Genomic DNA, 14,927 nt, shown 5'->3' with positions numbered 1-14,927 from the left:
GTTAACAAGCAATTTGCAGAAGAAACAATCTCAATGTCCAAGCAACATCCAAGATGATGTTCATGTGCATTACTGATCACGGAACACTTTAAAACAATAACTTCTTTTGCCCATCAGATTGATGCAAATTAGGAAGTTGATAATATCAAGTATTGGCAAGCAGGTGGGAAATACGGTGCTCTCATACCTGTGCTAGAAGTACAGCCACTTTGGAGAGCAATATGGTAATCTAATAAACTAAATACACATATATTCATTTATTACTCAGCAAGTTCCACATCTGGACACAGACCCTAAAGAAGCTCTAGCATGCATGCAATAGATCTGTACAAGAAAGCTCAGTACAGTCTTATCTGTAGAACAAGAACTGCAAGCAACATAAATGTCTATCAACAGAGAAACAAATAAATTGAAATATTTTAAAGTGATGAATTAAATATGTAATTCATATAAATATTTGTCAAAATAAATGCTGAACAATAAAAGATGCAAATGAAATTTACATCGTAATATTTCATTTACCAGTATGAAAACTTGTAAAATTACTGTGTACTGTATACAAAAGGTATTTAAATATGGTATAAAAACACACACACAAAATTAATTACTGTGATTTCCTCTGGGACGGTTTTTAGGTCTCAAGGGCTTTAGCTGTTCTGATAATAATTTCTTTCTTAAACGGATGAATGAAAGTAATTATGACAAAATGTCAACAGCTGTTAAATTTCAGTGAAGAAAATATAGGTGTTTTTTAAAGTATTATTTATATTTACCTTTTTATTATTTTTACATTTATCTAAATGTGGCAAAAAGCAATTCAGGTTATTAATTATTCTGAGTAAGAAATATAATTTTTCTGTAAGTTTATATAAAATTGGAAATTCATGACAAAATACAAAGATGGATGAAAAAAATAAAGATACCAAAGAACTATAACCAAATTAAAGTTCATCAAATCCTTATTCTTGAAAGTTTTGACCCTATGCAACATGAATGAACCCAAAGTTAGTGTCATTACTCTAAAAAAAAGTCTAAAGGATACATTCTTTCATCACAAAGATGTGCTATTTTTTACATTTCAAACTGCATTTTCTGATATATATCAATAATTACATTTCAATCATTTTAGGATTGTCAAAGGAGGACTGAGGAGGGTCAGATCAATAATGGAGGGAATTGTGTGTCTCCAAATGCTACTGACACAGATGAAATTTGCAGTATTGACCTGATACTAAAAGACAAGGGATAAAATGTTACACACATCTACCTTAAAACACTTGCAAACATCTTATACAGTTATCATCAGCTACAATTTATTTGCTCTTAAAACCTTAGCAATTCTGGCAAAATTATATTGCCCTTTCTCTAACAATTCATGTTGTTCCCCTGCTTTCTCTGTTTTAATAGGGAGTATAAGAAGAACTGGTTGATCTGTCGGGGTGAATTTTCCTACTGACCACCGAGACTTAATATGTGATTATAGTATTTGAGCTTTCTTTTTGACAAAAAACCCCACTTCTTCAAACCCTTAGCCCTGATGTTTATTTCAATCCTTGAGAGTTCAGACACAAAGCATAATCATGTTTTTAAAATTAAACATATTCCATGAAGACATGGTATATTGTGTCTCCCTGGACTGAGTTCTTGGCAATAATTTCTCTAATTTTTATTCTCAAATCTACTACCTAATTATTTTCTTTTACTAAACAGAAGCTGTCTCATTTCTAGAATTTGAGTACTAACTCTCCTAGAAGTGATCTCATCGACTGAAAGATTTTGAGCAATACCCTAGGTGGTAGAGTTTAAGAAAAATGCCTCAATATCAGAGGAAGATTTTAGAGACTGATTCTAATGTTATGAAACTAAAGAAGTATGAGACTGGCAAATCCAACTTTAAAGTTTTTTGTTCCTCAAAAATAAGTCATTAATGATCTTTCCATAGCTTTCCAATCTGATAGTTTTTTCCCACAGTGTAGAACTGTTTGCTAGACTTGGTTGGTGACACTAGAAAATAACATACCATTATTGGAATCTGCACTTTTTCTGGTTGTCTCCCACCCCATACTCCAAGTTAAAAAGCAAGAGGTTACCTTGGGAAGGGTTTGTGGCCCGGACTACAGGAGTAGTCATGGGATCCCATGTGAAACCACAGTCACCTGAGCATTTAGCAGGAATTCCATTGACATAGACTTGAACCTTCAAATAAAACAACACAGAGATAGAGAATAGAGATAAAGAGCTAGCATGGTTCACAAGAATATGCATAGAATTTAGAATGAATAAAGGAATTTTGTTTGTTTCTTTGTTTTAAAAATTAGTCTATTCTACTTGCACTTTTTCTGTTTTGACACTTTATCCATACATTCATTCAGCAAACGAGAACACTCTGTATTAGGCACAGCTATAAATGTTAGACTATAGGAATACAACATTGAACAAAATATGTGACATCTTGCTGTATCAAATTTATGTCCTAGTAGGGATGAGAAAGATAGTTGCATTGGACCCTAAAAAATAATTATAGGAAGTACATGTATATTATGTCTTGGTTTTGAATACTATAAAGGAAAATGAAAGTTACTCTTGGGAAAGTCACCTAAACTCCTGATACCCTAACTTCCTTATCATTAAAGTAGTAACATTAAAAATTACTTCACAGCCTGACCAGGCGGTGGCGCAGTGGATAGAGCATCGGACTGGGATGCCGAGGACCCAGGTTCGAGATCCTGAGGTCAAGCTTGAGCACGGGCTCATCTGGTTTGAGCAAAAGCTTACCAGCTTGGACCCAAGGTCGCTGGCTTCAGCAAGGGGTTACTCAGTCTGCTGAAGGCCCCGTGGTCAAGGCACATTATGAGAGAGCAATCAATGAACAACTAAGGTGTCGCAATGTGCAATGAAAAACTAATGATTGATGCTTCTCATCTCTCCGTTCTTGTCTGTCTGTCCCTGTCTACCCCTCTCTCTGACTCTCTCTGTCTCTGTAAAAAAAATAAAAATAAAAAATAAAAAATTACTTCACAGAGTGTCTGTAAAGATTAAATGGATAAATATATTTTCAAGCTGTAGCAGGCTTAAAAATCCATTCTTTTATCATAAGGAAGATAATTTTCCCAAAGGTGATAAAATAGTACTACTGAGTTGATCACATGTTAACACTTATATTCTCATGTAAATAAATATATCATCTCTCTTGTTTTACCAGGTCTTTAATGTATTATAAACTAGTTATTTATTTAAAATTATTAATGTTAAACATCATGAGGAAAGTTTCAAAAATACCTGTGGCTGTTGGCTGGGTGTGCGAAGTAGGTCCCCAAGTATGCGTCTTCTGAATAAGCCCCCTTCCTCTGTCTCCGTAACTGTCATGTTAGCCTTTTCTCCAATAATGTTGGAATCATTTATCTATTTTTAGACAAAATTATCTTATTAGAAAGGGGACCACACTGATTTTTCTTTTTAAATTTAATCATGATTGAAAGTGATTGAAAGATAAAGGGTGGAAGAACACATTCAAAACCATTTTAGTCACATTTCTTAGGAAAGAAAGTTCTTCAAAAATAAGCATAATCTACCCAAGGAAAAAAAAAGGCTAAGATTATTGCATCATCATGTAGTACATCAATTACATCTGAATTAAATGACCAAAGTTAGCTTGAATTTTAGAATAAAATGTGTCCAAGAAAAATAAGTTTACTAAATTTTATTTTCTCAAAATGCTCTGTGCTTTCTCTGAAAATGACCACTTTGACAAATGATTTTTGAATAATTAAAAATTATAGTCCTGTTTCCACCTAATGGTCAGCTTTACTACTTTTAGCATTTTTCACCTCTAGCTATCCTGGTTTTTTATCCACTCATGAAATTTTATCTTCTGCCAGTGGTACAAATAAAACCACACCAAAATGTACAATGTGGTCATTACAAAATCCCTCTACCAATATGGCAGCCTTGTGATGTGCACAGGGGCTGGCAAACAGAGAGGCAGGCTCTCCAGCTGGGCCCTGTGTGAGTAGAGTGATGAGTAAACTGAGGAGACTGGTCAGGAATGAGAGAAGGCAGTGGATGCACAGACACCAGCAGAGATGCCACAGGGAAATAAGCCACTAGAGTTGTCTCAGCGGCAGAATTTTCTAATTCTACTGCCAGGCCATGTGTATATTTTCTTCAATGCCCCCGTATCTTTCTGACGTCCACATGGCCTATGTATGGCACATTGGAGTCTATATTCATATACCCTTATGTCTTGTTTGTTTCCTTTACCCCTCATCCTTCTCTTTTTCTCTTCCAAAATAGTTTCATAAGTCAAGCTCTGTGTTTTTTCCACCTTATATTGTGGGTCTACATGTAGCTGCGTCGTACTCAGGATGTGTCATTTCAACAAACATTCTTCTACTGATTGGGATTTAGGTTTCTCACTTTTCATTTTTACAAATAATCCTGCAGCAACTAGCTTTGTGTCTATGGTATTTCATATTTCTATCATTATTTCAGTAGAATAGAGTTATATAGCAAAGGCTATTTAGTCATAAGGTATCTATATTCAGATAATACTAAATTATCCTCCAACAAGGTCATTAGTAATGTATTTTCTCACTAACAGAGCATGAGGCGGACTGTTTCCTCACACTCTCACCTCACAGAGCATCATCATTTTAATGTTTGATAATCTGAGCCCAGAGCCTCTATGAGACTTTTCTCCTTCACATACACAGCCTGACTCCCCTCTCCTGCCCCCGTTCTATACTCTAATTAATCAAAGGTAATTAGATGAGTGCTTCAGGTGTGACTTCCTTTGAAGTTGAAGAGGTCACCTTTAAAACTATGAAGGCATCGAAGGCCCCAGAACACAGCTGTCACGTACAGGGGTAGAATTATAGACAGCGAGGCTGATTACATTCTACATCCTGATTCAGTTCTGAGACTGACCCTGCCTGGGCTCCTCCTGCCCCTCTGCCAACGGTTTTCTAATATATTCCTAAACTTTTTCCAGAGGGCATATGGAATAAAGTACGAAAAGCTATTCTCCATAACAGAGAACATCTGATTAATTAAATTTCAAACAATCTTCTCCTCAATTTCCTTTTTTTAATGTTTAGTCTATAGTTGGCATTTAAAAAACATATACACAGTCTCTCATTCTTTTGAGACTGAGGCAGGGTGCACAAAAGCATGCCTCACATAGAAGAAAACAGAAACCAAGCCAGCTAAGGAAACCTGTAGAAGTTTCTGCTTTCCACATCTGCTTCTCCACTTGACCCTCCAGGAGTATCCAGCACAGCTTCCCTCTCGTGTGACTGAGACCTGTCCCACTTCTTCCAGACTCTGGAGGGCAAACCGGAGATCAGCCGCCGACACTGCCGCGGGGAGGCCTACACACACAGAGGAGTCCCAAAGTCACACGCCTGTCTCACCCTCAGAACACACGAACTGTGCGCTATGCGTTATCACTCATACACCAGCCTCCTCCAATATGGTAAGAAGGAATATGCATCTGACTCATATCAAGCATTTATATACTTCTTGGAAACAACAAAAAAATTATATGAGTAATGTACCTCAGAGTATAGGCTTGGCTCAAATACTGTTTAATATCAATAAACTTTATAGGCAACTTGTAAGTCATGCATATAAAGGAGAAACAAACTTTTGAAACTATAACCTGGGATGGCTGGTGGAGTAATGAATAAAATGTGAAAATGTAATTTGTTCTGGATCATTTACCTTTACATTAGACAATTATGTAAATTATGTAGAGAAATAATCTTAGACAGAGGTACACTAAGATGTTTATTGTGTTTGTCTAGATCAGCACTGTCCAATCAATGTTCTGGACTTTTTTTTATATATACCTTTGAGAATATGTCCATAAGCTTGAATGTCAAAGCTGCCACTCAGAGGTGAAGATGCTGCTTGGATTCTTTGAATACGAATCCTTGACTCCCCTGGCCAATTATTTCCTCTGTAAACAGACTCAGTCTCTGTCTCATTCGTGATTATCTAATTTTCAAAATAAATATTGATAAAATGATTAAACGTGACAATAGCTAAGATGACTTCTATTTCACGAGGGTACAATCCTGTGACATGATATTAATAAGCCTCCTGTATTCAGGATTCTTTAGAACATTAAGGACAGTCACATAAATCAACATAGGCCATTCCTATATAAGTGCAATAATGAGGCAAAAGTCAACTCAGTCATCTGTGCAGTGGCCAGCTGGAACCAGAGTAATTCCTCATTAATTCAGAGTATACCTCCATCACTCAAGGAACAAATATTTACTGAGCAGGCATTCTATTCAAGATACAGTGCTAAGCACTACTGGGAGGCAAAGAAATGTGAGATACAATCTTGGCTATAAAAAACCTAAAAGGCTGTTTGGAGAAATACATATGGGGACTTGAAAAATAAATTAACAATATGAGGAAGTGAATGATCAGTACAATGGATAATCCAGACTTAGGAAATACCTGACTAAAGTTGAGTGCCAGTGAAGTACCAATTGATTGACAAAAGGAACACATACTATAAAAATTCATAGATTGTAACTCTAACAGTAAAATAATATTTTCTTGCTTCTGATCCCTCACAGTTACCTATTAATCTTTTGTGTGTGTGTGTGTGTGTGTGTGTGTGTGTGTGTGTGACAGAGACAGAGAGAGGGACAGAGAAGAACAGTAAGGGAGAGAGATGAGAAGCATCAATTCTTCATTGTGGCACCTTAGTTGTTCATTGATTGCTTTCTCATATATGCCTTGACAGGAAGACTACAGCAGACCGAGTGACCTCTTGCTCAAGCCAGTGACCCTGGACTCAAGCTGGTGAGCCTTGCTCAAACCAGATGAGCCCGTGGTCAAGCTGGTGACCTCGGGGTTTTGAAACTGGGTCCTCTGCATCCCAGTCTGATACTCTATCCACTGCGCCACTGCCTGGTCAGGCTATCTATTAATCTTGTAGAATTTAAAACTATAAGCCCCAATGCCCACAGGAATGAATAAACATAAGTGTCAAAAGACACATGCAAGAATGTTCATAGCAGCTCTATTCACAATAGCTCAAACTGGAAATAATGCAAAAGTCCATCAATAGGATAAATAAATTTAGTATATTTACACCATGGAATATTGTAAAGCAATAATAAAATATAAACTACAACTACATGCAACATATGAATCTTACAATATCAAATGTGTAAAAGAAGCTAGATGTAAAAAAGTACATACTGTATTACTCATTCATATGATTAAAAATTAGCAAAACTAATTAATGGAAACAGAAGTGAAAATAATGGTTATATTGAGGTGACAAGTAAGTGATCTCTGACAAGCAGAAGGCACAAGGAAGTCTCTTGCGAGCTAATAATTTCTTTATCTTGCTCTGAATAGTGATTACATGACAGCATTTACTTTGTAAAATTCATTCTGTTCAACAAGGTTGCAGGATACAGGATCAACACACAAACTCCTATCACATTTCTCTACACAAATAATAGCAAGCATGTGGAAAACAAAATTAACAACACAAGACCATTTACAATTGCTTGGTAGAAAATGAAATACATGTAAATCTAAGAAAACATGTCCTGGATCTGATCTGAAAATTGTAAAATAATGATGAAAGTAATCAAAGAAGACCAAAATATGCTGATAAAAGAAAGCACGAAAGACCTAAATAAATGGAGAGACACACTGTGTTCATGGATTGGCAGACTCAACATAATAAAGGTATCAATTCTCTCTAAAACAATCTAGGTTAATGAAAGTCTTATCAAAATACAAGTAAGATTTTTGTAGATATAAACAAGTTTATTCCAAAATTTGTATTAAAAGACATCGAACATAGAATATATATATTTTAATTTTTATTAATTTTAATGGGGTGACATCCATAAATCAGGGTACATATGTTCAAAGAAAACATGTCCAGGTTATCTTGTCATTCAATTTATGTTGCATACCTGTCACCCAAAGTCAAATTGTCCTCTGTCACCTTCTATCTAGTTTTCTTTGTGCCCCTCCCCCCCAACCCCTCTCCCTCCCTCCCCCCCCCCCCTGAAACCACCACACTCTTGTCCATGTCTCTTAGTCTCGTTTTTATGTCCCACCAATGTATGGAATCATGCAGTTCTTGTTTTTTTCTGATTTACTTATTTCACTCTGTAAAATGTTATCAAGATCCAACCATTTTGTTGTAAATGATCCCATGTCATCATTTCTTATGGCTGAGTAGTATTTCATAGTATATTTGTGCCACATCTTCTTTATCCAGTCATCTATAGAAGGGCTTTTTGGTTGTTTTTCATGTCTTGGCCACTGTGAACAATGCTGCAATGAACATGGGGCTACATGTGTCTTTACGTATCAATGTTTCTGAGTTTTGGGGGTATATACCCAGTAGAGGGATTGCTGGGTCATAAGGTAGTTCTATTTGCAGTTTTTTGAGGAACCACCATACTTTCTTCCATAATGGTTGTACTACTTTACATTCCCACCAACAGTGAATGAGGATTCCTTTTTCTCCACAGCCTCTCCAACATTTGCTATTACCTGTCTTGTTGATAATAGCTAATCTAACAGGTGTGAGGTGGTATCTCATTGTAGTTTTGATTTGCATTTCTTTAATAACTAATGAAGATGAGTATCTTTTTATATATTTGTTGGCCATTTGTATTTCTTTCTGGGAGAAGAGTCTGTTCATGTCCTCTTCTCATTTTTTATTGGATTGTTAGTTTGTTTGTTGTTGAGTTTTATAAGTTTTTTGCAAATTTTGGATATTAGGCCCTTATCTGAGCTGTTGTTTGAAAATATCATTTCCCATTTAGTTGGATGTCTGTTTATTTTGTTGTCAGTTTCTCTTGCTGAGCAAAAACTTCTTAGTCTGATGTAGTCCCATTCATTAATTTTTGCCTCACATCTCTTGCCTTTGGAGTCAAATTCATAAAATGCTCTTTAAAACCCAGGTCCATGAGTTTAGTACCTATGTCTTCTTCTATGTACTTTATTGTTTCAGGTCTTTTATTTAGGTCTTTGACCCATTTTGCATTAATTTTAGTACAAGGGGACAGACTGTAGTCGAGTTTCATTCTTTTGCATGTGGCTTTCCAGTTTTCCCAGCACCATTTGTTGAAGAGGCTTTCTTTTCTCCATTGTGTGTTCTTGGCCCCTTTATCAAAAATTATTTGACCATATATATGTGGTTATATTTCTGGACTTTCTGAACATAGAATATCTTAAAACCATTTTTTACTAGAAGAATAAAGTGAGAGGAGTCATTCTGCACAATGTTAAGACATATATTGCTACATTTTTCAAGAGATTGATGCCAGTATTAGTGGAAGGATTGACACATGGAGCAACAGAATAAAATAGAGAAATCAGAAATATACCCACACAAAAATACCCAACTGATTTTTGACAAAAATGCAAAAGTTATTTAATAGAAGAAGGATAGCTTCAAATAATTGGTGCTGGAGCAACTGGAGTCATAGGCAAACAGATGAACTTCCACCTAAAATCTTATACCTTATTATAAAGTAAACTCAAAATGGATCATGATCTTAAATGCAAAATGTACAGCTACAAAATTTTGGGAAAAAAATAGAAATGTTTTTGGATGACATCAGAGTAATGGCAGCATGAAGATACTCTTGATCTCTCCCTTTGAAATTTGAACAAATTGAAGAACCATAACACAGTGAGGGAATCCCAGCTGGACTTGCAAGTCCACCTGAAAAATGCATGCACTGAATGGACTAAAGGTGGGACGGGGTGATAAAGGGGGTGGAAGATAAAACTCATTCATGGTGGGCTTTGGAGAGGAGAGGAGACAAATCTGGAATGTCTGGGGTTTTTTTTTTTTTTCTTTGCTGGACTACAGGGAGGAGGGAAGCTTGGGTTCTCTAAATTTTTTCTGAGGGGTATGGAAAGGGAAACCCTTAGTGACTGGGTCTCTTTCTGTTGGAAGGAGCAATGACATAGAGGGGTAATGGGAAGATAAACCAAAGAGGCCAGAGCTCAGTGTTGCAGCCAGAGCTTGGTGTCACAGCCAGTGTTCCCACTGTCTGCCTGCAGCCCACACTCGGCAGAGACAGAGAAAGCTAAAGTGCAGCCCCCCAATTTCCCAGATCCCACCTCCCTTATCTCACAGTATGGAGAGTGGCAGAGACAAACCCCACATCTAGCTCTCCAGAGCCACTCTCCCCCCTGAAGAACAGAGGTGCACCACCTCCTGTCCCCAGGTCCATTGAGACATAGGGAGGAGCACCTGGAAGTTTGAGATTGCTGTTGCTAGAGCCGTAAATCCAAAGCTGTAAAGCCTAAGCCATAAAGCCCTCACAACGTGCCACCACCAATGTGACTGCAGCTCCACCTATGTCATTGTGACAGTAACATCTAAGCTGGGCAGCCCAGAAACTCCACAAACCTAAAACATGTTATACAGTGATACCTACTGAAAGAAAAGTCTTAAAACCGAAATTTATTTTTCCCTTTTTCCTTTCTCATTTTTTCCTTTTTTCTTCTAATTCCTTTTATCTCCTTTTCTCTTTTAAATTTTATTTTCTTTAATTTTTATATATTTTATTCTTAACTTTTTGTTTTGTTTGAGACTTTTATTTCCTATCTTTTTTCTATATTTCTTCTTGCTATAATTTTTTTAATGTTTATATTTTTATTGTATTTTTAAATTTTAAGTTTCTGGGTTTTTTTAGCAGTTTTTTGGTTAGGGTTCTTAACAACACCTCTTTCAAATGCCATCAAGAATAAAATAATCAAACACGTTGGTTATACAAGACAGAGATGTAGTTTAGAAAGAAAATAAAATTTCTCCAGAAGAAAAAATCACATGGAAACCTTGGAGTTAAAGGATAGAGAATTCAAAACTAAAGTTCTGAAAATAGTCAATGAGGTGCGAGAAGACACAATAGTCAATTTAATAAGCTCAGAAAACAAAATATACATCTCATCAAGGAGATTGAAACTTTAAAATCAGAAATGAAGAATTGAATACATAAATTGAAAACTGAGGTAGCAAGTTTAGCTAATAGAATAAGCCTGATAGAGGAAAGAATCAGCGATATTGAAGACAGGCAACTAGAGATGTGACAGAGAGAACAGTACAGAGAGTCATGAATTAAAAAACAAAAAACAAATGAGAGAGCTCTACAAGAATTGTCTGACTTCATCGGAAAGGGCAATATAAGAATAATGGGTATATCAAGAGAAGAAGAGAGAGAGAAGGGAATGAAGAGCCTATTCAAACAAATAATTGATGAGAATTTCCCAAACTTATGGAAAGAGAGCCTCGAATCCAAGAACAAACAGAACACCAAGTTACCACAACCCAAACAGACCTACTCCAGGCACATCATAATAAAATTGTCAAAATTCAATGACAAAAAAAGAATCCTCAAGGCAACAAGGGAAAAGAAGAACATAACATATAAAGGAAAGTCCATTAGGTTATCATCAGACTACTCAGCAGAAACTTTACAAGCCAGAAGAGAGTTGACCTAAACATTCAAAGTATTGCAAGAGAGGAATTACCAGCCAAGAATACTATATCCCATCAAAGTTATTCTTCAAATATGAAGAAAAATAAAACATTTTGCAAACATACAGAAGCTGAGGAAATTTATCACCAGAAAAACTCCCATTATAGGAAATAGCCAAGGGGGTTATTCAACCAGTACAAAGAACAAAACAAATCAAAACTACAAGTAAAAGCTTCAACAAGGTCACACACACACACACACACACAAACAAGGATAATCTGTGACAACAATAATATAAAATGGGAAAGGATAAAGATTTGCAGTAGCTAAGGAGGATGGAGTGCAGAAGCACTCATAAGACAAAAAACTCTTGTACATATGAACATTTTTCTCTTAGTAACCTAATGGTAATAATAACCACCCATGAAAAAGCCACCACTGAAACATACAGTTTAAAAAAAGAAGAAACAAGGGAAAGAAGAATGGAATACCACCAAACAAAAACAACTGACAGAAACACAAAGGAGAAGACCTAAACAAGACACAGAGCTACAGAAAACAAAACATAAAATGGCTATAGGAAATTCTCAAGTGTCAATAATTACCCTAAATGTAAATTGACTGAATTTACCAATAAAGAGCTACAGAGTAGCTGATTAGATCACAAAGCAAAACCCAACCATATACTGCCTCTAAGAGACACATCTAAATTGCAAGGATAAAAGTGATTCAAGTGAAAGGTTGGAAAATGATTCTCCAAGCAAATAATATCCAAAGAAAATATCTGACAGTGCTGTCTTCAAGACAACAAAGGTAACCAGAGACAAAGATGCACATTTCATAATCATAAAGGTGACATTGTATCCCGGCATGCCCACCAGGGGGCGATGCTCTGCCCATCTGGGGCGTTGCTCTGCTGCAACCACAGCCACTCTAGTGCCTGAGGCAGAGGCTACAGAGCCATCCTCAGAGCCCGGGGCCAACTTTGCTCCAGTGGAGCCCTGGCTGCGGGAGGGAAAGAGAGAGACAGAGAGGAAGGAGAGGGGGAGGGGTGGAGAAGCAGACAGGCGTCTCTCCTGTGTGCCCTGGCCAGGAATCGAACCTGGGACTCCTGCACACCAGGCTGACGCTCTACCACTGAGCCAACCGGCTAGGGCCCATAACACTTCTTAATATATATGCACCAAACCAGAGAGCACCAAAATATATAAGACAGCTACTAACTGATCTAAAAATAGAAGCAGACAAAAACTCAGTCATACCTGGAGATTTCAATACACCATTGACAGCCTTAGCTAGATCATCCAAAAGGAAAATCAATAAAGAAATATTGGCCTTAATTAACACTCTGAACCAAATGGACATAATAGACATTTTTGGGACATTTCATCCCAAAACGTCGTATTATACATTCTTCTCCAGTGTGCATGAAATATTCTCAAGGACAGACCATATGTTGGGCCACAAAACTAACATCAACAAATTCAGGAAAACTGGAATTATACCAACTGTATTTTTTGCTCATAAGACTTTGATATTAAACAACATACTTCTAAGAGATGGCTGGGTCAAAGAAGAAATAAAAGCAGAGATCTAAACATAGATGCAGACAAATGAAAATGACATGACTAATCAAAATTTCTAGGAATCAGTGAAAGCAGTAATAAGAGAGAAATTTATTTCATTACAGGTCATAGAGAAGAATTTATGAATTTGACCCCAAAGGCAAGGGAAGTAAAGGCAAAAATAAATGAATGGGACTATATCAAACTAAAAAGCTTCTGCAGCCTGACCTGTGGTGGCGCAGTGGATAAAGCATCGACCTGGAAATGCTGAGGTCACCGGTTCAAAACCCTGGGCTTGCCTGGTCAAGGCACATATGGGAGTTGATGCTTCCAGCTCTTTCCCCCTTCTCTCTCTCTCTGTCTCTCTCTCCTCTCTCTCCCTCTCTGTCTCTCTCTCTACCCCTCTCTCTCTCTCCTCTCTAAAAACGAATAAATAAATAAATAAAAATAAAAAAGCATTAAAAAAATAAAATAAAAAAATAAAAAGTTTCTGCACATCAAAAGAAACTGACAACATAAAAATAAAAAAAAGGCAGCCAACTAAATGGGAGATCATATTTGCAAACAAGAGCTCCAATAGGGGGTTAATATCCAAAATATATGAAGAACTCACAAAGCTCTGCAAAAAATAAGCTAACAATCCCATTAAAAAATAGGGCAAAGACCTGAACAGACAATTCTCCCAAGAGGACATACAAATGTCCAACAGATATATGAAAAGATGCTCATTTTCACTAGCTATTCAAGAAATGCAAATCAAAACTACATTGAGCCCTGGCTGGTTGGCTCAGCGGTAGAGCGTCGGCCTGGCGTGCAAGGGACCAGGGTTCGATTCCTGGCCAGGGCACATAGGAGAAGCGCCCATTTGCTTCTCCACCCCCACTCCCCTCTTTCCTCTCTGTCTCTCTCTTCCCCTCCTGCGGCCGAGGCTCCATTGGAGCAAGGATGGACCGGGCGCTGGGGATGGCTCCTTGGCCTCTGCCCCAGGCGCTGGAGTGGCTCTGGTCGCGGCAGAGCGACACCCCCGAGGGGCAGAGCATCGCCCCCTGGTGGGCAGAGCATGGCCCCTGGTGGGCGTGCCGGGTGGATCCTGGTCGGGCGCATGCGGGAGTCTGTCTGACTGTCTCTCCCCGTTTCCAGCTTCAGAAAAATACAAAAAAACAAACAAACAAAAAAAAAAACAAGAAAAAAACTACATTGAAATACCACCTCATACCTGTTAGGTTGGCTATTATCAACAAGACAGTTAATAAACAAAGTTAGAGAGGCTCTGGAGAAAAAGAAACTCTCATTCACTGCTGGTGGGAATGCAAATTAGTACAACCATTATGGAAGAAAGTATGGTGGGTCCTCAAAAAATTAAGAATAGAATTACTATAGGACCCAGCAATCCCTCTACTGGGTATCTACCCCCAAAACTCGAAAACATTGATACGTAAAGACACATGCACTCCCATGTTCATTGCAGCATTATTCACAATGGCCAAGACATGGAAACAACCAAAGTGTCCCTCAATAGAGAACTGGATAAAGAAGATGTAGCACATATATACAATGGAATACTACTCAGTTATAAGAAATGATTACATAGTGACATTTATGACAACATGGATGGGCCTTGACAACATTATACAGAGTGAAATATTATAAGTATATCAGAAAAAGCTTAGAACTGTATAATTTCACACATAGGTGGGATATAAATCTGAGATTTGTGGACAAAGATAAAAGTGTAGTGGTTACCAGGGAGAGGGGAATATGGGGAGGGTAGTGGGGGAGAGGGAGGGGGAGTGTGTGAGTAGGAACAAATACAAGATGACAAAAAATGGTTTGATTTTGATTTATACAACATAATCAACAGTTCAAATAC

At 37.3% G+C, this 14,927-nt stretch overlaps 1 protein-coding gene across 1 annotated transcript in view; it reads right to left on the bottom strand.

Annotated features, from left to right (window-relative positions):
- PKHD1L1 (PKHD1 like 1) overlaps window positions 1–14,927 on the bottom strand; it is a 163,462-nt gene that overhangs the window by 96,077 nt on the left and 52,458 nt on the right. Inside the window, exons 24-27 of the mRNA XM_066379362.1 lie at window positions 5,850–5,997; window positions 5,215–5,369; window positions 3,280–3,402; window positions 2,091–2,196 (exon numbers count right to left, since the gene is read on the bottom strand). Of these exons, the coding sequence (XP_066235459.1) occupies window positions 2,091–2,196; window positions 3,280–3,402; window positions 5,215–5,369; window positions 5,850–5,997 (532 nt within the window). The remainder of the gene's footprint in view (window positions 1–2,090; window positions 2,197–3,279; window positions 3,403–5,214; window positions 5,370–5,849; window positions 5,998–14,927) is intronic.

The sequence above is a fragment of the Saccopteryx leptura genome, chromosome 3 (genome assembly GCF_036850995.1).
Source record: "Saccopteryx leptura isolate mSacLep1 chromosome 3, mSacLep1_pri_phased_curated, whole genome shotgun sequence".
NCBI lineage: Eukaryota > Metazoa > Chordata > Mammalia > Chiroptera > Emballonuridae > Saccopteryx > Saccopteryx leptura.
The sequence above is the reverse complement of the archived record's forward strand: the minus strand, read 5'-3'. Positions and strand labels throughout refer to the sequence as shown.